Source organism: Lingula anatina, chromosome 5 (assembly GCF_051362555.1).
Source record: "Lingula anatina isolate TDL-2025a chromosome 5, LinAna3.0, whole genome shotgun sequence".
Taxonomy (NCBI): domain Eukaryota; kingdom Metazoa; phylum Brachiopoda; class Lingulata; order Lingulida; family Lingulidae; genus Lingula; species Lingula anatina.
In genome coordinates, this window is record NC_141771.1 from 10,058,778 (window position 1) to 10,083,782 (window position 25,005).

Here is a 25,005-nt window from a genome sequence, read left to right on the forward strand (position 1 = left end):
GATACTGTATTTTAATAAGGCAATGAAGGAAACGGAGGACATATGCTCGGGGTTGTTTCGGAGAGGGGTATTTCTTGAGTTAAACTCACTGTCCTGTGCAGCCACATCTTCGTGGCCTGAGATGCCGTATTTGTCATTTTATGACCTGGCCTGCCATGTTCACTGTCCTGTGCAGCCACATCTTCGTGGCCTGAGATGCCGTATTTGTCATTTTATGACCTGGCCTGCCATGTTCACTGTCCTGTGCAGCCACATCTTCGTGGCCTGAGATGCCGTATTTGTCATTTTATGACCTGGCCTGCCATGTTCACTGTCCTGTGCAGCCACATCTTCGTGGCCTGAGAAGCCGTATTTGTCATTTTATGACATGGCCTGCCATGTTCTCCAAAAGCCTACCGTGCCTTTTATACATCTTGATCCCCCTCCATTTCACATCACGAGTCTTGTTCAACGCGTCTAAAACTCTTCCTGCATCAGATATTTACTTACGTTCATGTTTTAAAATGTTACTGATTCTATATCAATTAATGGCACCCTGCATACAGGAGATTCAGATTATGCGACACAGTAATCTAAATAATATTACATTATATTATATTATCCCCAGTATACTGCTGAATACTTGATATTCCAGAGGTTATTTAAACGTAACAGTAGTCTTCACTTCTCTCAATATGCAAATGTATCTAAAATGTTAAAACCATTAAAAATTACTGGGCGCATAAGAGAAAATCGAGATAAAAAGGAAATGGGAGTTTTGGGTTGATGAAATTGCTGTTAATAAATTGTTAATTCAGGTAACACAAACCAACAACAAACAGAGAAAAGTTTAGGTATAATGTGATTTCAACACTTCTGCCTCTTTGTCTTTTATAATTCGCTAATGGTTCAAGAAGATGAACGACAACAAGATCGGACACTTCGACAGAGCAGAGACTGTTGGCGTAAGAGCTAGGATACATGTAAATTGGCCATTTACCCCCCCCCCCCCCAAAAAAAAAAAAAAAAAGAAAAAAAAAAGAAAACATTCTTCTGCAAAAAGTCTAAATTTTAATTATTATTTGCCTAACATATTGTCAGCAACAATCATGTTTAAAATAGTCCCACCCAAGGTCAAATATGATTTCGTTGCATGGGTGAGCTAAAACGGCCTCCTGAATATAACCATCAATATTGGAATCAATTTAACCACCATTTAGCCTATTGCTACAATTGTGGCACTCGTATGCAGATATGATCAGATCGTACTAGAAGTCAGAGAAACCTATACGATGAAAAGTTCTCACTATGACATCAGGCACGTCCAAGAACTTTTCCAGGTTAGTCTTTGATTTCATTAAGTATATGACCCCATTCCCAGAGATTAGATCGATCCTAACTAGATCTACCTAACTCCCTGGGGGTTCACGCTAAATAGCTGTCAGCCGAGCGGGCACGAAAGTTAATTACCCCCTTACAGCTTGTAGTAGGCGGGACGGACATTCAAGCCGGATTATCTGACAGTAATCTAGTGAGACTCCCCACGGGGATAGATCGATCTAATATCTATGGGATTACGCCCTATATTTCTGCCAACACACATTTATAACATTCAACGAATCTGTCGATTTTAATCAAAGGACTGTCAGATCCCAACTGATCCAATGCTGCCCTCATAAGAAGAACCGCCTCGCCGGGATGCATAAACAAATTCTCCCGGTTTCTTAACCAATCTGCCAAAGCGTCAATCTCGTCTCTGTTCAAATAACCATCCTCGTTGCTGTCTGTCGTATTGATTCAGCATACAGTCATATCAATCCGACCTTCAGAAAGACTAAAATTAGGTTAATCAAACGTACAATTTCCGTCTCCTTATCGGTGGTGAGGTCTTATCTTTCATAACTAGCGCCGTCTGAACCAACAATATTATTGCCACTGCAGTGCCGAACATGTTTACCGCCCTTAGATCTAATAGAATTTGACGTGTGTTTTTTAAAATATTCTAAAAAATCTCGAATGTATTTTCTGACATTAACGAAGAAAACGAAGATCAATTCTACTTTAAAAAAGACATCACTCATTTTTGGTTACCTATAAACAACTGTTAATGATGCAATTTCTATGACAGTTGCAGTAGTACCAGTATGCAGTAATCAGGCCTGAGTGGGGAACAAGAGATGAAACTGTTATATAAATCTTCAGGTGTGTTTAAGAACTTATCCGTGCGGGCATCCATTAACTGGTTTTAAATCAGGTATTTTTTTTAAATGCACACAAAAGTAGAATATCTGACGCAGGTTGCAGTTTATGGCGTCGAATAACAACTCGGGGTACGAAAAACAGGTGGGGGATGAAGACGTATGACCATAAACATCTTTAGCGTAGCCCATCCCGACTGTTTTATTATGTAGATAGCGCGAGTGTAATAGTTTCATGGATTTCGGTGGCTTAAAACTATCGAATGCATCCCATGGGGGAGGGGGGGAGGGAGGGGGAGATTGTGTTAGATGTGCTTTTTGTAGGAATTGTAGGTAATTCACATGGTAGATCATTCGACCAGTTAACGCATCACAGTGAACAGCCAGGTTTTTGTCACCAGTGTCATTTACACGAAGTCGGAGGGTGAGTCTTTGAAACTATTTTAGAGACAGTGCAGTGTTAGTCAGAATGTTTGTAATCTCACGTTACTTGGTTTTTTCTCTTTCTGGAAAGCTAATTAAAATTGCAGATACTAATGAAGATGGATGGGGCACTGCTCGTCATTATCAGGCCAACCAATTTGCAAGCAACTCCGAAGGTGAAAAAAAGATTTGCTGAAGTATTGGCTTTGAAGCAGCGGAAGCTATGCAAGTCTAAACCAAAAGATTGTCTTGTTCAACTTCTACTTATGGAACAGCTCCCGTTTTCGGTGCCCAGCCTTGGGCGTGGGGTGGACGCAGTGGGCTTTTCCACGACCAGTTTCAGAGTTAGTCTCAGTCATGCCGACAGCTGCCTTAATGAGACCTGCGTATTTGGACTAGGAAAAGGAAGAAGTGGTTCGTGTTTTGTCGGTTGTCCGTCAGAGTCCGCAGAACACATGCATTCCACCAAAAGCGGTACAAATACCGGTAGTCTCATGGAAGGATGGTAGTAAATGACAGAACAGTTGTTACCCAGCAACCAAGTCCACGTTGACACCACGTTTTTTCAGTTACTTTGAACAGTTGCTACCTACAAAAGTGCTTGGTTAGAATTTTCAAATGAAAAGGACAAAGATGGTAGATTGCCCACACTGGGACACATTTTAGATTTTTTAGCAGAATTGTTCCATAATGGACTTGGTTATAGTGCGACGAATACAGCAAGATCAGCACTTTCTACTTCGGTGTTAATTGATGGGCAGCCCGCTGGCTGTCATCCTTTTGTTATTAGATTCATGAAAAGGGTATTTGAGAGGTGGCCTAACTTGCCCCATGTGTTTGGGATGTAGGAGTAGTTCTTAGTTTGCTAGAGACTTGGCATGCACTGGAACATTTAAGCTTGAAACAACTTACATGGGAATTACGACACCAGTAAACTTTCAGCTCACAGTACACGTGCAGCTGCTGCTAGTAAGGCAAAATGTAAAGGAGCTCCAAAGGAAAACATCTTAAAAACTGTGAGATGGAGTAACTGTGGTATTTGTAGTACTTTTTATAGTAAAACATTGCTGCAGTAGACAATTGTTCTCCTTCGGGTAATAAAATTTCAATCAAACTTCACCCTACAGGTAAGCCTCGTTTGATCTTTAAATTATCCGTCCATCTCTTGCTATCCGTTCTACCAGGTGACATTGACCTGATGAACGGATATTCAGATAAGATCTACTGAGGTTCCCTAGAGAAAAATTGATTGATTATGGGGACGAAAATCGAGCAGCAGAAAATGAAAGATGCATGATGGGGTATGACTTATTATAACTGGCATAAGCATGAGAGAAGTGGCCTCGCCAACACAATAGACTGGGTCTTTGGAATGAATGTGATGGATAATAACAACGTTTTATATGTCGTGTAATTTAGTCATAGTTATACGTGTGGCAATATAATTTAAGGACAATAGTGATATAATAATGTGACGAGGAGAAAATATGAAGATAAAGCATGATTATTTTACCCTTTTGCCTAAATATGGGATAAATATTTTACCTCGTTCCCTGCTAAAAGAAAAAATCAAGTATTGAGAATTAAGTACCAGTAGGTAGCGTTTAAATCTCTTTGTAATTATTTTCTGCATATTCCAATGAAGAGTTGCTGCTGAAATCATACTAACACGTGCTTTAATTACCACATTATTTTCACCGTCACTCCGTGATTATTTTGTCCCCAGCTGATGCACCAGAAATAGTCCCACCACAGTCGATTATGATAATGTTGCATGCGTAAACGAACTCGTCCCCGTAAATATAAACATCGATAATGAATCAATTAAAAGCAAAATAAAGCTGCTGTCTACGGTGACACTCGTACACCCATGTAATATATTTCTGCTAACAAACATTTGAAACATTGAAAGAATGTGTTGATGTCAATCGAATCAGATCCATATCCCCATAGATACCATATTTGTATTAAAAGAGAATCCAGTCCGTCGACCTGTTTTGGCCAAAGGTAACGGTTCCGTAACCAGCCTTCGAAAGCAGCAAACTCATCTTCGTTCAAATGGCCGTCCTTGTTTATGTCTATGACGTTGAACCAATTTGTTTCTCTACTTCTATGGTCAAACCAACCAGGACATAATGCAGTTGAATAACACGTACAAGCTGCATCTATCCGTCTGTCATCTATCGACGGTGTGGTCTTACCGCTCATAAATAGTGACGCATGAACCAACATTATTATTGCCACTGTAGTGCCGTTCATGTTTACGGTAATTGGATCTGGAAAATTAACATATGTATTTGAATGTTTAAAATATTCTGAGATACACGCAATAAAACGAGGATTAATTTTACTTTGAAAAACTAAATGCATTTTCATTTTTCATTACCTGTATATAAGTCTTGAGGAAGCACTTTATATGACAGGCAGCTGCTGCAGTATGAAGGTTTCAGGCTTTTGTTGGGAACTTGAAATGAAACAGTGATGTTTAAAGGGAGAACAATTGTTCGTAAGATATCCATTTTTCACAATAAATGCATTGTAAACTACTCATAGAAATATAATAAATTCTATTTTACCACCAAAACGGCGGTTAACGCAATTATTCTTGATTTTGTGCTTGCCTTCACATCACGTGACCTCCATAGATGGCTACACTCTCTAATAATTTCTTAAGAGATTATTACAAAAAACCAAACTTTTTAGAAAAAAAAAAAAAAAAAAAAAAAAAAAAAAAAAAAAAAAACAGGGACTAACTTTGAATGTGGGAATGGATTCATCAACCATTGGTAAGTATGGGAAAATTGTCCTTTATCCCAGGAAAATCCTTTTTTGCCAAAATGAACAGTTGTTATCCCTTTAATTCTTCAGATAATTGTGTTTGAAAAACTCGTGCATACGGGAATCCATTTCATGAGACATATTTCTGCTAACACACATTTTATAAAATCAACGAATGTGTTGATATTAATCGAATGAGCTCCTGATTTAAACAATGCTTCTATGAGGATTGTTGAGCTGTTCCAGCAACGGGTACCGGTTACTTAACCAGTCTGCTAAAGCGGCAAACCCATCTCCATTAAGATGGCCGCCCTCTTTGATGTTGAAAAATTGTGAAATTATGTCAATCCAAGCAGGACATGATTCAAGTAAATAACGTGAACAAGCTTTCTCTATTCTTAATGGTGGTGTGGTGTTACCCCTCATAAATATCGCCGTCTGAACCATCAATATTATTGCCACTGCAGTGCCGTACATGTTTGCGGTCCTTAGATCTGGAAGATTTACATAGGGGAGAGCGGGGCAAAACGCACCCCTTAAGGAAGAATCCCTCTAGTTTCCACTGTAAAAAAGATATTCGAACCAAAGTGGCACCGATATTGACGTTCTGATATGGGGTTCAGTCTGGAACATTCATTTGTTAATAGTTGCAAAAGAAAAGACACAATGGTTAAAATTAGGAAAAAATTTTTTTGGCCTTTTTGCCCCATGGGTGGGGCAAAAAGCCTTTTGTCACTGGGCAAAACGCCCATGGTGGGCGTTTTACCCCAAATCCAACAATATCCCTTGTTCTGAATAAACCAAAGATGGTTTTTTCCTAATTTCAGTTATTTCTTCTTTATATTATAACATTTTTTCCATTTTCTGTTTTTTTTAATGTCATGCGTATGTAAGCTCTTTGCACCGAGAGGAAAGGATTTTCTTAAATTGTTATTTACTTATCATTCAATTTAAAGCTATGAAAACTGGATTTACTTACAAATGAAAATGCAACAAACGCAACTTACACCTTTATAGAGCAATAAAAACAATTTACAAATTAATTCCAAGCCTTAAATTGAGGAAAACCTCTTTTGGAATGTTAAACATTACAATTTTAAAATACAATAACTGCTTCTGGAAATGGAGAGTAGTCCAGACTCAAGAAAAAAAATAACGATTTATGATATTTCTTATTATTTAATATCACACAACATAATACGCAAAACACTTTCAATCATTTCAACTTTATCGTTAGCATTGTCCCATTTGCAAAACCTGAACTACTTTTTAATAACGAGGTATATCTTAAAAACACAGGGGCGGATACAGGATGTTGGTATTTGAGAGAGCAATGGGTGCCATTTGGTACGGTTTAGAACTATGAGTCTTCTTTCTTTTTTTATTTGTCATCCTTCTTATACCCTTTAGGGTGTCGAGGGGAGAAAGAGTTTGAGTTTTCTGTCTTTGGCGAGCTGGAATGCTTGGTTGAATTGGATGTTGTTCGATTGCAAGGTCTCTCGTACTCCATCTACCCACTTCTTTCTCGGTCTTCCTCTTGCCTTAAAACCGGAGTGTTTCTTTACGTGCACTTTGCTCCCCGGTAGATGTGGGGGCATTCGTGCCAGGTGACCGAACCATTTGATAGTCTGTTTTTGAGTCAGCTAGTCAAAATTGAAGGGGGGGGGGTTACACCACAGTTTATTTGAAAGATACCGGTATATGATCCATTCCTACATGTTGTAAATTATGGTTATTTACACAAATATCATACGCAGGCCTACCCAACTACCAGACTCGGCACCTATGGATCCAGAATAAACCGGTATATCAGACCACACTACCCGTTTACGCTCGAGGTGTTCATGGCATATATCGCGAGAGGGTGACAGTGTATTATTTGACATACATACCGAGAACAAATATAGTGATTTCACCCTAAAACACCCCTAAAACCGAATAAAGTGACCCTATATCACGCTCTAGAGATGTTATATGGAATAAACTCATCCACGTGCACTGGTCACCTCTCGCCAAATTCATATGTTATGTCTGACCAATTTGATTAATTTTGCTAAATTCTTGTCGTGGACGTCCAACTGGCTTGAAAAGTATTTAATAATGGACATAATGACATTATGTCCATGATTTAATCAACCGTTGACACTGACCATGCCCGTCTCAGCTGAGCCACACCTAGCTGGGACTGCTGCGGAAAAAGGTCCCAAGGCAAAACCTCTACGTTTTAGTGACATTTCTGATAAACAAGGAGCGTCGGACCAGAATATAGTCAAACTAATTTTTCACATGTGCGAAGGAGAAAGAAATTTACTCTTTGGTGATATTTCTGACAAGGAGGCAGTTTCGGAATATAGTCAAAGTCAGACGGATGTTTATTACAAGTTCACGGGAGTAATAATTCTAGTTTTATTGTTATTTCTGACGACGAGGCGGTTACGGCATATAGTCAAAATCAAACGGAGGTTTATTTCAAGTCCACAAGAGTAATAATTCCACGTTATGGTGACAACTTCTACTACGGGGTGGTTTCGGAATATACCAGGGGTAATCCTAGAAAGAATATACATGTGCTGGTTTTCAGAGCATTCATGTGCTACACGTAATTACAAGTTCAAAGGGGGAATAGATTTGATTTTTACCGATATATGTAATAAAGAGGAAGAATGAACAGCTTAAAAACAAAAGGTAAATCACACAACCCTCGTTAAAATGTCATAGATTTACAAATAATTTGTATGCACGCGTGGCTTAAATGTAAACTGATTCACGTTTTCAAACCATACCCATATGATATGACTTAGTGTAATAAAATTATAAAGAATAATTGTTAAACATGAAAAGTTTATGTTAATTTCTTAAGAGTGTGAGAGATTTTAAATTTGTCGACTGGTAGGTATATAACGCAAGTAAAGTCACTATTCTCTTGATGCCAAGAACGTCACATGATCACTGTCTTCGGCTTTCAGCGTTTAAGAGACCTCGACTGATTTAACCAAGATGTAGTCGTGAAATTCTAGACTACATCGATGTTAAATCCTAGTTTTCCGAGAGACGCTACGCAAAAATGTCGAGTGAAGCGAGATATTTTTGGGTAGCAGCTCGAGGTTGCTCTCGATTTTCACTGAAGGTTGGCTAAATCAAGAAGTTATAATGAGAATCCTTCTCTTTATAACTTCTTGGCTAAATGGACAGGCTTCAGTGATCAGCATAACGCCACGGTCATTTAACTTCCCTAGTTATGTATAGCTTATGTGTTCTCAGTAGTTCATTTTCTCTGTCTAGTTCCTTAAAAAATAGCATTTTGTAGTGGTCGCCGAAAGCTTTGCTCATTTCATTTTTATCTATCTGGAGGCTGCACCTGTTTGGGGGAAAAGTTTGGTAGATTGTGCCCATATTCTGTCGCCAGTTTCAATTTGTTTTTATGAAGATAGAACAAAACCTGGTCTGAATGTTGGGTTTTAATTTATGACCGTGCCCCCCCACCACCACAAAATAATAATAATAATAATAATAATAATAATAATAATAATAATAATAATAAATAAATAAATTACAAAAAATTGAATTAAATCAAAAATCGCAAATTATTGATAAGCGCTTGTACCCTTTTGAAGTTATTTTCTGAGTATTCCAATAAACGACGGTAGTAGACGGTGTAGTGCTGAGTTCAAACGGACACGTGCTTTACCACATCTTGTTTCAGTGTGACTCCGTGGGCATCTTGTCCGTGATTAACATCATAAGAATAGTCCCACCCACGGTGGAATCATTGCATGCGGAAGCGAACTCGTCCCTCTCGATACAAAATTCGATATTGAAATCATTTTAGCCAAAATTAAACCTATTGCTACAATTGTGGTACTCGTATGCACTTGTAAACAGAACGTACTAGAAGCCCTGGTAACCTACACGCGTACGATGGAAGGTTCTCACTATGACATCAGACACGTCCAAGAACTTTCCCAGGTTGTAGTCCTTTATGTTTCTAACATCATTGCCAACACATATTTTAAACATTCAAAGAAATCGTCGATATTAATCAATTGATCTCCATATCCCAATTCGCGCCATGCTGTTCTAATAATATAATCCAGTTCGCCGGAATATACTGGCAATGGATACTGGTTGTTTAACCAATTTGTTAAATCGAAAAACTCCTTCTCGTTCAAAAGGGCGTCCCCGTTGCTGTCCAGCTTGTTGAACCAACGTGCAATTAAATCAAACCAATAAGGACTTAATTCAGATAAATCGCATGAACACGCTACGCCTCTTCCTATCGGTGGTCTGGTCTTACCCCTCATAAACAGTGTCGTCTGAACCAACAATATTATTGCCACTGTAGAGCCGTGCATGTCAACGGTCCTTAGATCTGGAAAATTTACACAAGTAATTGAATGATTTAAAAACAGTTTCTGACATCTTAATGTAATTTAAAAAGCAGAAAACTAGAACTAATTTCACTTTAAAAAATCAATTTTCGGTTACCTGTTAATAACACTTGACTAAGCAATTTGCATGGCAGTTGCCACCGAATGAAGTTTTTAGACTTTTGCTGGGAACTAGAGATGAAACGGTGATATTGGAATGGGAACTCATATATACGGGAACCCATTAACGGGTACGTATTGAATGAGACAATTATATAATAGCGTTTAAAAAGAATTTACCTGATGCAGGTGGCAGTTAATAGCATCGAACAAGACTCAGGTGCAAAATATAGGTGGGGTGGGGGTCAGGATGCATAACCAAGGACATCTTCATTGAGGATCTTAACGATTTTTTGTGATGAAAATAGCCTGAGGGTGGTGGTTTTATGGATTTTGGTTGTTTAAGACTCATGAGCTGATCGATTAATTTCAAAATTTTAATAAACGGATAAGACTGGAAATATGAAGGATTTATAATCTGCCATATGCGTCACATATTCTCCATACGAGACATCTTTTAAGCACATAACACAAATACAACGTCCTTCCCATGAGGTAACAGTTACACTTTTTTGTTTTCTATAGCAGACAATAAATCCCGTTCCACTAGGTTACACCTTCACGCTGTTTTGTATTCAAGTCGCGGCCCCGACATAAACCCCAAATATCACTGCTGTTTGATAATAATTCAGAAATATATAGTGACAGAAGTGATAAATAGAACGCAAAAAAAAAAAAAAAAAGGATTGTGTAAACACGAAAAGCGGTTATACATGTTATACCCTAGTCTGTATATTGTATAGCTGGTTTTACCGTATTCCTTTCAACATGCAAAGGCAACGCAGTGTAAGGGACCATTCCCACAGATATTTGGATCGATCTATGTCCCTGGGGTGTGGGAGTCTCACTAAATTGATATCAAACTAACCGGCTTAAACGTCTGTCACGCCTATTAATTAACTTTACCCCTAGCTAATTCTGTAGGCTTGACAGACATTTTACGCCTCTTGAGATGATTGCAATTTAGGGTGAAACCACAGGGAGTTAGGTCGATGCAGTTGGATCGATCTTAGTATGGAAACCCAGTCTAACATTAGGGCCAGTGCATTCATGACAATGGATTCCCGCCTCCCACGCGCGGGCCCCAGCAGGGTCAGAGCAATTTAATCTCGACCAGCTTTCAAGTGGGTCGCGCCATATTTGAGCTGCGGACTAGTTAGTCCCCAGAACAACTGGTTCTGAATGCGCTAAGAGAGAGAGAGAGAGAGAGAGAGAGATTGGATTAATTGACTTATTGATTATGGGGGGAGACGATCTAGCAGCAGAAAAGGAAAGAAGCATAATGTGGTGTGACTTATTATTTTTTAACATGCAAGCAAGGGAAAGTGTCGAAACCAGCACAGTAGAATAGGCTCTCTAGATTATACGTGAGTATATATAAAAGCATTTTTATATCTCTGGTAATTTAGTCACATTAGTCTTGTATTATCACATAATTTAACCAACACAGTGATATAACAAGCTGAACGAATAAAAATTATGAAGATAGAAAAATTGTAATATTAGCCTGGTCTGAATGTGAGATGTACTAGTAGCTTATTGCATGAGATATATTTCTGCTAACACACATTTTAAACAACCAACTAATGTGTTGATATTAATCGAATGAGCTCCAAATCCTGATTTATACAATGCTTCTATGAGGAGATTGTTGAGCTGTTCCAGGAACGGGTATCGGTTACTTAAATAGTCTGCTAAAGCGGCAAACTCATCTCCATTAAGATGACCGTCCTCGTTCAAGTCTATGTAGTTGAAAAATTGTGAAATTATGTCAAACCAAGCAGGACATGGTTCAGGTGTATAACATGAACAAGCTCCGTCTCTCCTTGTCCGTGGTGTGGTGTTACCGCTCATAAATAGCGCCGTCTGAACCATCAATATTATTGCCACTGCAGTGCCGTACATGTTTGCGGTCCTTAGATCTGGAAGATTTACATATATATTTAAATCTTTAAAATTCTGACATAAACGCCAAATTATGATCAAGTTCCATTAAAAAAAAAAACTTAATTCATTTTCGATTACCTCTAAATAACTCTTTAAGAAGCAATTTGTATGACAGGCAGGTCGCGTAGTATACCTAAAGTTTTCAGGACTCTGTGTGGAACAAGAAATGAAACAGTGCTAGTTTACTCTTCAGATAATTGCATTTGAAGATTTGACCTGCATACGGGAATCCATTAACTGGCGTTGAAATAGATATCTTTGTGTTAAAAGCAGTAAAAAGAAAATATCTGATGCAGGTGGCAGTTAAAGGCGGCGATGAAGACTCCGGGGGCCGGTTTCACAAAGCAGTAGTTAGTTAGCGATCGGTAGTTAGCCTCTCGCTAGTTATAGTGCCGTTTCACGAAGCAGTCGCTAGTTCTCTCGCTCGTTATTGTCTCGTTGTTACCATGGATATATTACGACTGGTCAGACCAGTCGCTAACTCTAGAGTTTCATCGTACGCATGCGTAATGAGTGAAATAAAAAGGTTGCTTAGTTACCGTTGTCTGTTGTTTGTCCACTCGGAACTACTCGGATGTCTCCGCACTCGACAATAACCTCGGACGTAATACGGAGGCAGCCATATTTGATTGTTGATTGTTGGGAAGGAATTACTTTCAACCTCGCGCTAATTTAAACCTCAATCCTTTCAATGTCTGTATCTGTTTATCCTTCAAATCAAAGTCAAACTTAGTGCATTGTTTGGCAAACTGTAAAGCATCATAAAAATCAGGGGTAGGGCCTATTGACAGCCATCTTTACGAGCGGAATAACCGAATTGAGTGAGAAGGCATTTCCGGCGGACAAATTGCATGGATTTGGTGCATATTTCTCCGCCTATCACATCCGAGGTTAGTATGGAGCTTGCGGAATGAGCCGAGGATTGCCGATTGTTGTTTGTCTTTGTATCCAATATGGCGGCTACCCGTACCGCCAGACGGCAACGTAGACTACGACGTTTTCATGAAAGGCAGAATCTATTATAATATACATACGATATGATGCAATTTACGAGAGGTTGCGCCTAGCTGTGACAAAAAGAGCGGCAAAAAGGTGGTGGAGATCCTTTACGACGACCTCAAAGCAGACGTTCTTATGCATTTCCAGCCACCAAAAAATGGAGAGTTAGTGCTTTCGTGACACTTTTACGCAAGAGTTCCACTTCCGGCAGACGGTTTCGAGAGTACGGTAAGTAACGAGAGAACTAACGACCGAACTTTACGACTGAACTTAGCGATGAGTTAACGACTGCTTCGTGAAACACCCCTCGAAAATCGCTAAGCTTGCTCGTTAGCGAGGTAGTTCAGTAGTTAGTTGTTCTAACTAACTACTGCTTTGTGAAACCGGCCCCGGGTGTCTTCGTCGTGGGAAATCAAGGCGTATAACAAGGGCGTATTGAGGCCGTCTTCTGGGTCCTCAAGAAGACGGTCAGATTTTCAAATTCACATTGACGGGTGGAGGATGGATCAACAAAGATAATTTCGAAGACTGTCAGAAAATAAATCTGGATCCGCCCCTGTATAATCATAGACATCTTTGCTATCGAGCAGCCCCATGTTTTATGATGAAAACAGCGTGAGTGTAGTTTTATTAATTTTGGTTGTTTAGGACTCTGAAATGCATCCTTTTATAGATTTCTACATATCGTACATGCTATCATAAATTTTAGACCACAGTTTATTTGAAGAATATATGATCCATTTATTATATTGCTTGTAGGTTATGGTTAACGTGTAGATTTTCATTCCCTCAATTTGCACAACCTGCGACAATCACATGTTACAAACAGCAAGCGTGGAGTGTGCTTACTTGTGAAAGTGCGAGATACAAACCAGACGTTATCATAACAAGGTCTGTACTCGGTATGACTTTTGACTGATGACGCATCTTTTTTTTTTTTTTTTTTTTTTTTTTTTTTTTTTTTTTTTTTTTTTTTTGTGGAGATTAACGTGGTAAGTGTTAGTATCGGAAAATTGACTAATTCTTTCATTCTTTAGGCCGCCATAACCTAACCGAAACCGAAGCAACTGTGTTACCCTCCACCCCCCCCCCCCCACCACCAACCACCCTCACCTCCACCCCCACACACAAAAATAACAGTTGTCACGTGAAGAGAATCTGATTCTTTTGAAGAAAGCTACATATATGTTGATAAATGGGTAGCCAAAGTTCAGTAAATCTTGTAAATCATTTTACACACGTAGGTCTTGCCACGTGTTTTCTTTCAAAATATACATTTCAAAAGCAAAACACTCAAACACGGATAAGGCCCAGCTAAGGCTTTATAATTTTATTGTATCTTAGGCTCTATTCCCATAGATTTTAAATCGATCTATCCCCGCGGGGAGTCTCACTAGATTACTTTCAGATAATCCGACTTAAATGTCCGTCCCGCCTACTACAAGCTGTAAGGGGGTAATTAACTTTCGTGTCCGCCCGGCTGACAGCTATTTAGCGTGAACCCCCCGGGAGTTAGGTCGATCTAAAGTAGGTCGATCATATCTATGGAAATGGGGTGTTATGCATCAGTATGCACTAGTGAAAATGTGCATATGGGTATAACTATAATTAAAAATGATCTCACAATATTAAGCACTTAACTACAACCTGATGACTATATAATGAAAGTGATCCCACAATATTAAACAATATTAAACACTAAACAATATTAAAACAGTTAAGTATGTTTTTTTAATTACTGAGTGAATAGTTATGTAAGCAAAAGACCACGTGATTACTAACGTCAGACTGCTGGATAACGCAGACCATAGCATATCTAAGTTAAACAATACAACCACCGTATACAGCCCGCGATGCCTCTGGCCGCTCTCACCGAGGAAGCCATCCAGAGATTCCAGGCCGACGGTGCCGTGTGTCTCCGCGGTGTCTTCGCCCGGGAGTGGATCCAGAAGGTATCCGCCGGGATAGAGAAAAACCTCACTAGATCGAGTCAGTACAGCGAACGACTTCAGGCTCCCGGAGGCACCGGGTACTTCTTCAATGATTATTTCAATTGGAGGGAAATAGAAGAGTTTAAAGATTATGTTTATAACTCTCCTGCGGCTGAAATTGCTGGGACGTTGATGCAGTCTCCGGTAGGTATATATAGCATGTATATAAATATACGTTGCAGTTGTACATATTTCTCTAGGCGTTATTTATTTTTATTTACACTCAACACATTTAGAGTAAACCTCAGCGGCTATGACATAGCCAGTGCACAGAATATGTATTAACTCTCTATTCTCCACCCAGGTTGCTGTCTTTTACCACGAGCACGTGCTAACTAAAGACCCTCATACTCTTAAAGCCACTCCCTGGCATCACGATCAGGCTTACTATCCTGTTGATGGATTTAAGGTGTGTACAAAGGCCCAACTGTAAAGGTTGCGATACCAGGTCAGAAGATCACGTGCTCACCACGCATGGGTTGTTAATTCCTAAATTAGATACATGTATGCCTACATATTATACCAAGTGGAAACATGTATGTCAAATTATTGGCCATAAACCTGACCAAATATCGCCAAATACCTTCGTTTAAACAAACTTGAAGAAATACCACTCTGTTTCGTTTCATTATTTCCAAAATAAATATTTGCACAAACGTTTTCCGTTTACTTTCTTTTCTTTACGATCTGGAGGGAAAATACATGTAAGTAGGTCAGATTTACAACCAGAAATCTGAAGAAGGTAACAGTTTGAAAAGCATTTTTCTTTTGCCCGAAGGATTCAATGCGTTGCATGTTTTTTCAAGTGTTATTGTGTTGTGTAAGAAACTAATTTATGTACGTAACAAGGCATTTATACGCTAGCTTAATACATTCATGAAACACAAATTGAACGATATTGGTTTCATCAAATATCAGAAATGAGACTTATCATTGCCACTACTTTTAAAAGGGTATTGTTTCAGAACTGCTCGATATGGATGCCAATAGATTCTGTTCCCGCTGAAACCACTCTAAAGTTTTTGAAAGGATCACACCGCTGGGGGAGGTGGTTTCATCCAAAGAAATTTAAGTCAGAAAAAAACTACCCTGTCAATGATGATGCGGGAACGAGACTTGCAGAGACGAGAGTTTACGAGAACGTCCCTGACATCGATGGATCTGATGAGTATGAGATACTCCAATGGCCCATAGAGGTAATATAAAAGATGACTAATGTGTGTCATACCCAGTAGATGTGATTGTCTTTTCAAAGCAACACATTGCAACAATTTGCACCTTTCACATTTTAATTTAAAAAAAACCCTAAAGGGTCTAGTCAAGTGGATGTTCATTTCCCAAAGTGAAGGCGTACATTTTTTTAAATATTTCATCCCTATTGCCATCTGTTTTCATGAAGCCTGGGGACTGCGTGGTGTTCCACATGATGACACTGCATGCTGCCAATGCAAATATCTCAGAAACTCGGCATCGGCGGGTGTTGTCCACCAGGTGGCTAGGTTAGCAGATAGTGAGCTTTGGCTGCATTCACAACTAAGTTGATCCTCGGACTAACTATTCCGCGGATCAAATATGGCCCACACTTGACAATGGATTCCCACCTCCCACGAGCGCCGTCCTAGCAAAGACAGAGCATTAAATATCGCTCCGCTTTTAAGTGGGTCGCGCCATATTTGATCCGTGGACTAGTTAGTCAGCGGATCATCTGTTCTGAATGCGGCCTTTCACGTGCATTTTATATTTATTGTCAGCATATCGGAATTGGTTCCTTCCAGTGAGTCGCACTCTAATTCTGAATAAAATTTCCTTTTCTTTGACTAGCTTTTAAAATTCTATATTCATATTTGTAAAGTCGGTTGCACATAATTGGATTTTTAATAAATATTAAGTTTATAATTAAGTTCAATCCGGTAGCTAATTCACTACTTCACTTACAAAACTGTGTCAATTAAATTAATTGTTTTCATAACGAAAAGAGAATGAAATTAATTAATAACAAACATCAGAAAGCTAAATGATTTTAGTTATGTTTCAATTGGTGTGCCGAATAATAAAAAAAATGATGCTTTATTGAGAAACGTACCTGACCCGCAATTTAATTTTGGAAAATGTGTAATACCAATGTGTTTATTTTATCTTTCCAGGAGACGACTGTGTACTTGCAGAGAGACCGTGGACCCCGTCTCCGCCCATACTGGGAGGTCTCTCCCCCGGGCAGTACATGGGGGAGAGCGAGACTTTCCCGACAGTTTGGACGGCGGGGGAGATATAGGGCAGTATGCGGCACATAGAGCTACGGAATGTGTACGGTGTATATCAAGAGTTGTCTTCTCTATGGAACAGGCACATATTTTGGATAGTGTTAACTTTAGCAAAGGAAATGACAAAACGTTTTGTTTTGAATGAATGATTCTTTTTTTTTCTTTGCTGTTAAGTGTTGTACTATGAGACAAAAGAAGTTCAAATGGCCCATGCATCGCATAAAAGCCAATCTCATCGTTCTTTCGTTCTAATGAATTGGATGTATGATAGATGCATTTTGTGTTCAGTTGCGTGTAGTCAAGAAAGGGCAATCCAATATACATGTATATTCGAACTGTGTCTGTGTTGAAGGTTGTTCATAGAAAACAGAATACATACGTATGTGCTATGACGTACATAAACGCCTATAGACCCGTGCTTACACCTATTTTTATGTTGGCCAAGCACACACACTAATCTGCAGTTCGATGATCCATTGAAAATAGTGAAAGAAAATACAAGGCGAACTATTTAGAACCACAGTTTCTACAATAATAAGACACTAATGTATATAACTGGAAATGGCCTGTAAAGCCTCTTGGAGAATAGTAAGGATAAACTCCCAAACGGTTTAATTCCTTCGATGGTTGTTTGGGTGGGTCGGACAATCTCTCTCTCTCTCTCTCTCTCTCTCTCTCTCTCTCTCTCTCTCTCTCTCTCTCTCTCTCTGATAAAAGTACGTTTACTCTACAACGAAGGAGATGACTTGGTGTAACGGGCACTTCGTCATATAACATACAGTGAATGGTAGGTCAGTTAACTCTTCTTATCACAAAGTAAACAGAGACATACACACAATATTCCTTGATATAGACCCTGTCAACAGTACTCCCTTTCTTCTTCATTTCATACTGGTTTCTTGTACATGTATGGGTACATTCTAGCCCGGTGTCGAATACCCAGAGTGTCTTCACAATGATCATACAGTGTACCTGCCAAAGTATTGGCTGCTTCCCGATGGATTTAATTTTAAATTTCTTTTAACGTTACCAGAATAGCCATAATTGTATACGGAAGCATAAATAATATTAATAATAACAACAATAATAAAAAATAATCATAATTATTAGTGGTACAACAAATGACAACAGTTATTATACATTGTCGAGTTAATTCTATATTAAACCAGGCCAGGGAAGACTGACGCTCTCATGGTTCGGTGTTAATAGGTAATCTACACACGGGCAGCTAACAGTGCACCAGTATGAGTCGAGTTATATGGGCGCATACGGGGTTCTCAGGGTACTTAACTAAAATTGTTTTATCAGTCTATGAGAAAAGATAACGCAATAGTCGCTTTACGCGAAACTGAGAACATGATATACTGTTGGTCTTAGGAGAATAGAGGACTAACTAGTCCGAGGGTCAAATATGGCGACCCACTACAATGGTTGCCGTCTATTCCTCTACTAGACACTAAATAGTGTCCAAGGCAAGTATTCAAGTGGGTCGGCCATATTTGACCCTAGGACTAGTTAGTCCCCTGTTCTGAATGGGGCCTTAGCTTTCCTGTGGGTCCCTGCATGCCGTGACTGTACACGTACACGGAATACAACACTGCCTGTTTTCTGGGCGAACCATGGCTTAAGTCACATATTTCGTATGTGTCTTAACCCGGGCATGTGTTTATGAGACGTCTGGAACCGTAATTTGTATAGCTTATTATCTTTTCATAGAGAAAGGGACGGTGCAGAGATGATAAGTTTACTCCTCAAAGAATAGTATGTGGTGTTCTAATCAGGGGAGATAATAGAGTCCATCGTTTTGGCAGCGCAGTCTCGAGTCTGTCTAAGAATCGACATGAAAATATTAGGCATATATTGAGTGAAGAGAGGATACAGAGAGTGAACGAGGTATTGACGGTGCACGGGGATCTATCATATTAAAACTAATCCTGTTTTGACCCAATTTCATCAACTGATACATACCCCTAACATATCCATTTAAAGGGCCAGTCATCTGGTGCATTTAATAGTAGCAGACGACAATTTTCAAAATGGCTTCAGCCGCTCTCACGCCAGAGGTGATTCGACGTTTTCACGAGGACGGCGCTGTGTGCTTGCGCGGGGTGTTTTCTCAAGAATGGATCCAAAAGGTGACAGAAGGGATTGCAGCAAATATGGCACAACCAAGTAAGGTAGGGGAAAGGCTGAAAGCACCGGGAGACGAAGGAGTGTATTTCCAAGATCTGTTCAACTGGCAGAGGATTCCTCAGTTCAAAGATTTTGTAAAGGGGTCGCCGGCGGCCGAGATAGCCGGCACTTTAATGCAATCCAAGGTGAGACGATAATTTCGAGATATCTCCGTCGCCAAATTTTTTCTCGAATGATTTCACAAGCAAATTAGGGTTATATAAGTCAAAAACGCATTTCGTTTGCTCCCTCCCCTCCCTTGCCGTCAATTAAGGTACCTTATAAACAGGCACATTATATATGCAAGAGCACTAAAATAAACAAAATTTAACTTATTGCATAACTATTTGCTTACCTATGACCTGCACCGTTTCAGAAAGCTACATTTTACTACGAACACGTGCTGTGTAAGGAACCCGGCGCCCACAAAGAGACTCCCTGGCACCAAGACCAACCCTATTACCCTGTGGACGGCTTCAAGGTGAGCATCAAGATCATGATATGTGCGCCAGTGTCAAATTATTTTGCATCAAAATCAGCCTTGCTTAACTGTCACCCAAACCAACAAGGAGCAATGGCACTTTCGTGCACTTGAAACTCGTATAGAATTTTCATTGTTTCATTGTTTTCAATCTTTAGAACTGCTCCATATGGCTGCCAATAGACCCCGTTCCCATGGAAACCACTCTTCAGTTCGTGAAGGGGTCACACCGCTGGGGACGATGGTTTATTCCAAAGAAGTTCGCCACGGCAAACAACTACGACATCGTCAGGGCAGAGACGTGTGGAGACAGGGCCTACGAGAATGCGCCAGATGTGAACAATGCGGTAGAGAAGTACGAGATATTAAAATGGGCGGTGGAGGTACGTCACATTTTCTCATATTGCAAGACTAGTTTTCGGTGAAATGTTGAAGGTTATTAGCTGGTGTTAAAGTGTATGAATATGTGAAAGTTGAATATCATTTGGAAAGTTGCTACGCGGAGTAAGACTTATGGCGTGCGAGCAAATTCTATCAAATTGCTATTAGATTGACGACGACTTGGAGCTTCAAACATGTATTCATCTTCTGTGTCTTTCTACAGAAATTCAAGGACGAAGTTTAGTTTACAAAACCACTTGCCACTTAGTCGGGACCTGAATCGGTTTGAGTTTATCTGCTTCTCTGAATTTAACATTGACTTAAAATATCCTCTTGAATTCCATTGCGTTTTCACTTCGAATTCGTTTTATAGCCTCTTGTCTAGCAAGGGCAGCAGACGCATTGTCAATGTTCAATGTATTAAGGATGCTACGAACCTTTAGATATTAGTACATTATATCTAAAAGATACCAACATTTGATATGCAGACCATAGTTCTTTTAAGCCATCATCATTTACGCCATCATCTCCAAAAGTGCAAGTAAGACCAAGGTGCATCTGGAATTACCATTTATTTTGTACTAAGATAGAACTTGAGCTGTTTTCCATATCACAACATACTTGTAATGTATTTTCCAGCCTGGTGACTGCGTCGTGTTCCATATGCTAACATTACACGGTGCTCCGGGCAACTCATCCGAGACGCTGCCACGCCGTGTGTTATCCACAAGATGGTTAGGTACGAGAATCTATAGCATTTCCCTGTTATTGGTCATTTTCACTACATACGCTCATGTTTTACTTTTTTATATTGATTTGGCCATGTCTTATATATATATTGGACACGAAGCTTTTTAAAGCTATTTAAAACTTTTTAAAGCTTTTTAAAGCTAGTTAAAACTATTAAAATAGTGCGCGATAGCTAGTACGATAGCTCCATTGTGAGCACACCCTTAGCCACTTTTTTCTATCGATCTGTACATACACCCCTGCATGAGAACATAATATTTAAACATTCATTTATAACAGGAGATGACTGTGTGTATGTCCAGAGACCCTGGGACAGCCCGGTGCCAGTGCTGGGAGAACTGACCAGTGGTCAACACATGGCTGACACCTTCCCAACAATGTGGAGAGCGGGATAAGCTTTTGACGGACACCTTTTACGACATTGTGGACGGCGTAATAAGTTTCTGACGGACACCTTTACGACATTGTGGACAGCGGGATTATGCTTTTGACGGACACCTTTACGACATTGTGGACAGCGGGATTATGCTTTTGACGGACACCTTTACGACATTGTGGACAGCGGAATATTATGCTTTTGACGGATACCTTTACGACATTGTGGACAGCGGGATTATGCTTTTGACGGACACCTTTACGACATTGTGGACAGCGGAATTATGCTTTTGACGGACAACTGTACATTGTGGACATCGGATAACCATTGTGGAGTTGAATGAATAATTAAAAGACACAATATTGTAACAAAAGCAAGCTTTATAGGACTTATACTTGTAACATGTCCAGTCCATATTTTTCATATTTTAACTGATTAAATGTTTGTACATATGCTGGAGATTTGGCGCCTCTTTCGAGATTTCAGGATAAAACGAAACGCCAAAGGAGCGACACAATTCATCTGGAAAAGCATGCTTGACTGAAATATAGTAGTATCTGTTTCTCTGAATATAATTGAAAGGAATATGAAAAGAATAGCAGACTACATAACCTTCTCAGTCCACCTGAGAATAGTATAATAAGTTGACTCAGCTAAAGAAAGAAAATAAACATGGCTTAAGGGATTTGCATGCATTGTGGAAGTGTCACGTCCGATAGTTCAAAGTTCGAAAATCAAAACCTTCTGAATGAACGCTAGACAGGTATAGTAGAATTTAATTTTCCGGAAAACGCTAGCACTATTTTCCTTAGACTTCAATATAAGGTAGGCCTGAACCAAACCGAAACTTGTTGTTCTCAGAATTGCGATCCACATGGTCGCGTTTGACATTTTAATTCGTATTCATATTTAATCTCGTTGTATGGATTGAGACTCACATATTTTACACATGGCAGTGAAATGTAATTATTTAAGCATCGAACTCGACTTTCTGATCTATTTTTCTCAACTGTCTTTGAGAGAGTCTCCCCTGGTAATAATTGACAGGTTCCTGATATTTCTTGAAAAATTAATAATTTTGTCATACAAAGATATAACACCTTGTATGCCTGTAAGGTGATTAGCAGAAACCGGGCATACCTTAAGCAAAAACCGGGCATACCTAAAGTTATGGCCTAGCATTGCGAAACATACGGGCCGGGAGCTTATTGTGAGCTGAGCTGATATATCAATGCCAACAGGTGTATTCCCATTGGTGTGATTTTAAAGCGATATAACGTAAATCTGTGATATTCCCCAGACTGGAAAGCACTATCTTGAAACTAGGCTACATATGAGTAATGTAAACAAGGCCCCTATTCCACAGCAACTATGAATTCCACGAACTGCCAGGAATTGAAAAAAATTAGAAATCGGCAAGGAATCGTGGAATTCTGTACATTCTGGTAGAAATCCTGCCCCTATAGGATTCAGTTACAAATTCGTTAAGATAGAATTAAGAATATGCCAATAGTTAACCAAGATTTTTTGTATTCGGGAGTTCGGGATCAAAAATTTGAACTGCTCAAAACTTTTTTCCGATTCCATGATCTCTCAAGAACTTACTGAGAAGCAATAAGAATCACTTAAGAACTAAAATAATTTATTACGATTACACTATGAGCCTTGGAATTTATCAATTCCTAACGGTTCGTGGATTTTCCTAGTCAGTGTGGAATAGGGACATACATGATAGTCTGGTTTGACAAACAAGCTCTTTGTTTTTAACTGGAGAGATTGCCACCACCACCGTCACCGTCACCGCCACTGCCACCAACACCGCCATTGCCACTGCCACCGCCACCAACACCGTCACCGCTACCGCCACCAACATCGTCACCGCCAACGCCACCGCCAAGTCTATCCGCAACTTTATGATCTAATGTTGTGAATTCAAGTTATCTTTAGCAAATTATTCCCTTTCAACTTTTTTTATCGTTATATAATATTCTTTTATTGGAAAACACCACATTCCTTTACTGTCGCGGTAAAGACCGTGTTTGTAGCCTTCACTCTTCGCGTAATCTATACAGAACTGCAAAACGCGAACATCGAACGGAGATTGATCGGCCCACAGCCCGTGTAGACAAGGTACAGATGCAGAGGCCCCAACTTCCTCTATGGTTGAGAGGACATTGAGATATGTAACTTCTTCACAGTGCATCTTGGCCGTGAACATTGGAAACGACGTATTCAGTACTTCGACGATACCACCTTCGAATAATTGCTTTCGGAAGACTTCGTACTTAATCTTAAAATTCTCTTTCGTATTTGGGAACAGGCTCTCTAAACACTTCAACGAGACGGCCCCTATTAAAACCTCGTCATGGCCAGCCATATGAATAACCATCTCTCCTCCTGGTTTGAGGATGGTGTACATTGCAGAGGCAGCTTGTTTGAGGTTCTTCTGTGGGTCCATGTCTTGATCGAAAATGTTAATTGCATGATACAGAACGTGCAATGCCAGCACTCTGTCCTGCAACCGTTCTGGATACGCTTTCATGGCTCTCAGGTCTTCTACTGAACGCCCATAGTAATCCTGAATAGGTCCAGAGTAGACAATGTCCAGACACGCGTTGCTCAAGCTTTCGATGGTTGTGACGTACTGTTTAAGATATTCTTCGTATGGTTCTTCAACGCTGACGATGGCTTGTTTTTGAAAGGCTTCCATTCTTCTGCAAATGGTCTCCAACTGCGTTCCTGTACCACCGCCGAACTCCATGATGCGGGCTGGCGAGGGAAGTTGTGGTAGATTAAGTATGTCACAAAGAGTATTGTGATGGCACGTCCCTTTACTAGTATTTAAGCTTCCGTTTTTAATTCTACATGGAAAGAAAAAATAATAATGTGATTGATTTTAGCTGAAAGTACATGTACCAGATCTCTATGATCGATAAATACTCCCAAAACATTAATTAATTTATTGTTTTGGATCAACCTACCCTTTTCTCAAAATAGAAAATGCTCCGTAGTACGCTTGTGAGAAGGTAAAACACCTGAATTCATCAAGCAATTTACACTTCATATCTTGCTCCTCAGAAGAATCTTTTGTCGTGTCGACCATCGTCAGGCAAGTTAATATATACCGAATGGTAAGACGGGACAGCCCGGGAGCCACCGGCTCATATGACGGTTATTTAGGAAAATATTAGATTTGGCCTCGTTTTCAAAACGGAAGCGGAAATTGATTACGTAAACTCCACATATAAGATATAACACGCGCATAAAGTTAAACTACTACATTACTTCCTTCCCCACCTTGAATTACTTTTACCTGGGGTACCTTTGCACTGTGTCTGACAGTCTTTCACAAAAGTCAACTTGTGAATCACATGTAACTGTTATTGAAACTGTAAAACATTAGCAGTCACTGATGAATTATTGATCCACTGATTACCGATTCTTGTATAAAATCAATTAAAATATAGCACTGTTATTGTCTTTTTTTTTTTTTTTTTGAATACAAACTTGAAATTTTAAATGTTGTTCTAATAATAAATTGTTAGAATATAGCACTGTTATTGTCTTTTTTTTTTTTTTTAATACAAACTTGAAATTTTAAATGTTGTTCTAACAAATCAATGTCTCTTAAAACAGGTGATTAGAGTCCTGCACTTTGCAGTATCTTGTGATCTTAGTGTTGGTTACATCCCTATACTTCCCCGCACCGATACTCTCGGGCCCGCACCGATACTCCCCCGCAGTATTGATGCGGGGAAGCAATGATGTGGGGGAGTAACGGT

General features: G+C 39.5%; 3 protein-coding genes and 1 long non-coding RNA gene across 7 annotated transcripts; 2 read left to right on the forward strand and 2 right to left on the reverse strand.

Moving 5' to 3' along the window:
- Positions 1-11,147: 11,147 nt before the first annotated feature.
- On the reverse strand, positions 11,148-12,827 carry LOC147761618 (uncharacterized). The gene is made up of 2 exons (XR_015334630.1): positions 12,352-12,827; positions 11,148-11,787 (listed from the first exon to the last, which is right to left on the reverse strand). It is a non-coding gene; the product is annotated as an uncharacterized LOC147761618 (long non-coding RNA).
- Positions 12,828-13,905: 1,078 nt separating this feature from the next.
- LOC106150576 (uncharacterized) lies at positions 13,906-17,398 on the forward strand. Of its 2 annotated transcripts, XM_087013663.1 has the most exons (5): positions 13,920-14,946; positions 15,107-15,211; positions 15,768-15,998; positions 16,202-16,301; positions 16,947-17,398. In XM_087013663.1, the coding sequence occupies exons 1-5, from the start codon at positions 14,665-14,667 to the stop codon at positions 17,072-17,074; spliced, it is 846 nt and encodes a 281-aa protein (XP_086869789.1). In that variant the 5' UTR covers positions 13,920-14,664; the 3' UTR covers positions 17,075-17,398. The 2 variants fall into 2 exon arrangements, with proteins under 2 accessions (XP_086869790.1, XP_086869789.1); XM_087013664.1 differs by lacking the exon at positions 15,107-15,211 and having other exon boundaries at positions 13,906-14,946.
- A 1,022-nt stretch (positions 17,399-18,420) lies between these two features.
- On the forward strand, positions 18,421-22,205 carry LOC106150566 (putative phytanoyl-CoA dioxygenase). 2 transcript variants are annotated; one of them, XR_015334634.1, is made up of 6 exons: positions 18,421-19,381; positions 19,612-19,716; positions 19,875-20,099; positions 20,737-20,836; positions 21,127-21,301; positions 21,346-22,205. XR_015334634.1 is itself a non-coding variant. In XM_013523446.3 (5 exons), exons 1-5 carry the CDS (start codon positions 19,100-19,102, stop codon positions 21,240-21,242), a joined length of 828 nt encoding a protein of 275 aa, XP_013378900.2. In that variant the 5' UTR covers positions 18,425-19,099; the 3' UTR covers positions 21,243-22,205. The 2 variants fall into 2 exon arrangements, 1 of the variants encoding a protein (XP_013378900.2); XM_013523446.3 differs by having other exon boundaries at positions 18,425-19,381; positions 21,127-22,205.
- Positions 22,206-22,848: 643 nt separating this feature from the next.
- Positions 22,849-24,523, reverse strand: LOC106150565 (uncharacterized). 2 transcript variants are annotated; one of them, XM_013523445.3, is made up of 2 exons: positions 24,205-24,523; positions 22,849-23,992 (listed from the first exon to the last, which is right to left on the reverse strand). In XM_013523445.3, the coding sequence occupies exon 2, from the start codon at positions 23,982-23,984 to the stop codon at positions 23,175-23,177; it is 810 nt and encodes a 269-aa protein (XP_013378899.2). In that variant the 5' UTR covers positions 23,985-23,992; positions 24,205-24,523; the 3' UTR covers positions 22,849-23,174. The 2 variants fall into 2 exon arrangements, with proteins under 2 accessions (XP_013378899.2, XP_013378898.2); XM_013523444.3 differs by having other exon boundaries at positions 22,849-24,084; positions 24,205-24,516.
- Between the last annotated feature and the right edge of the window lie 482 nt (positions 24,524-25,005).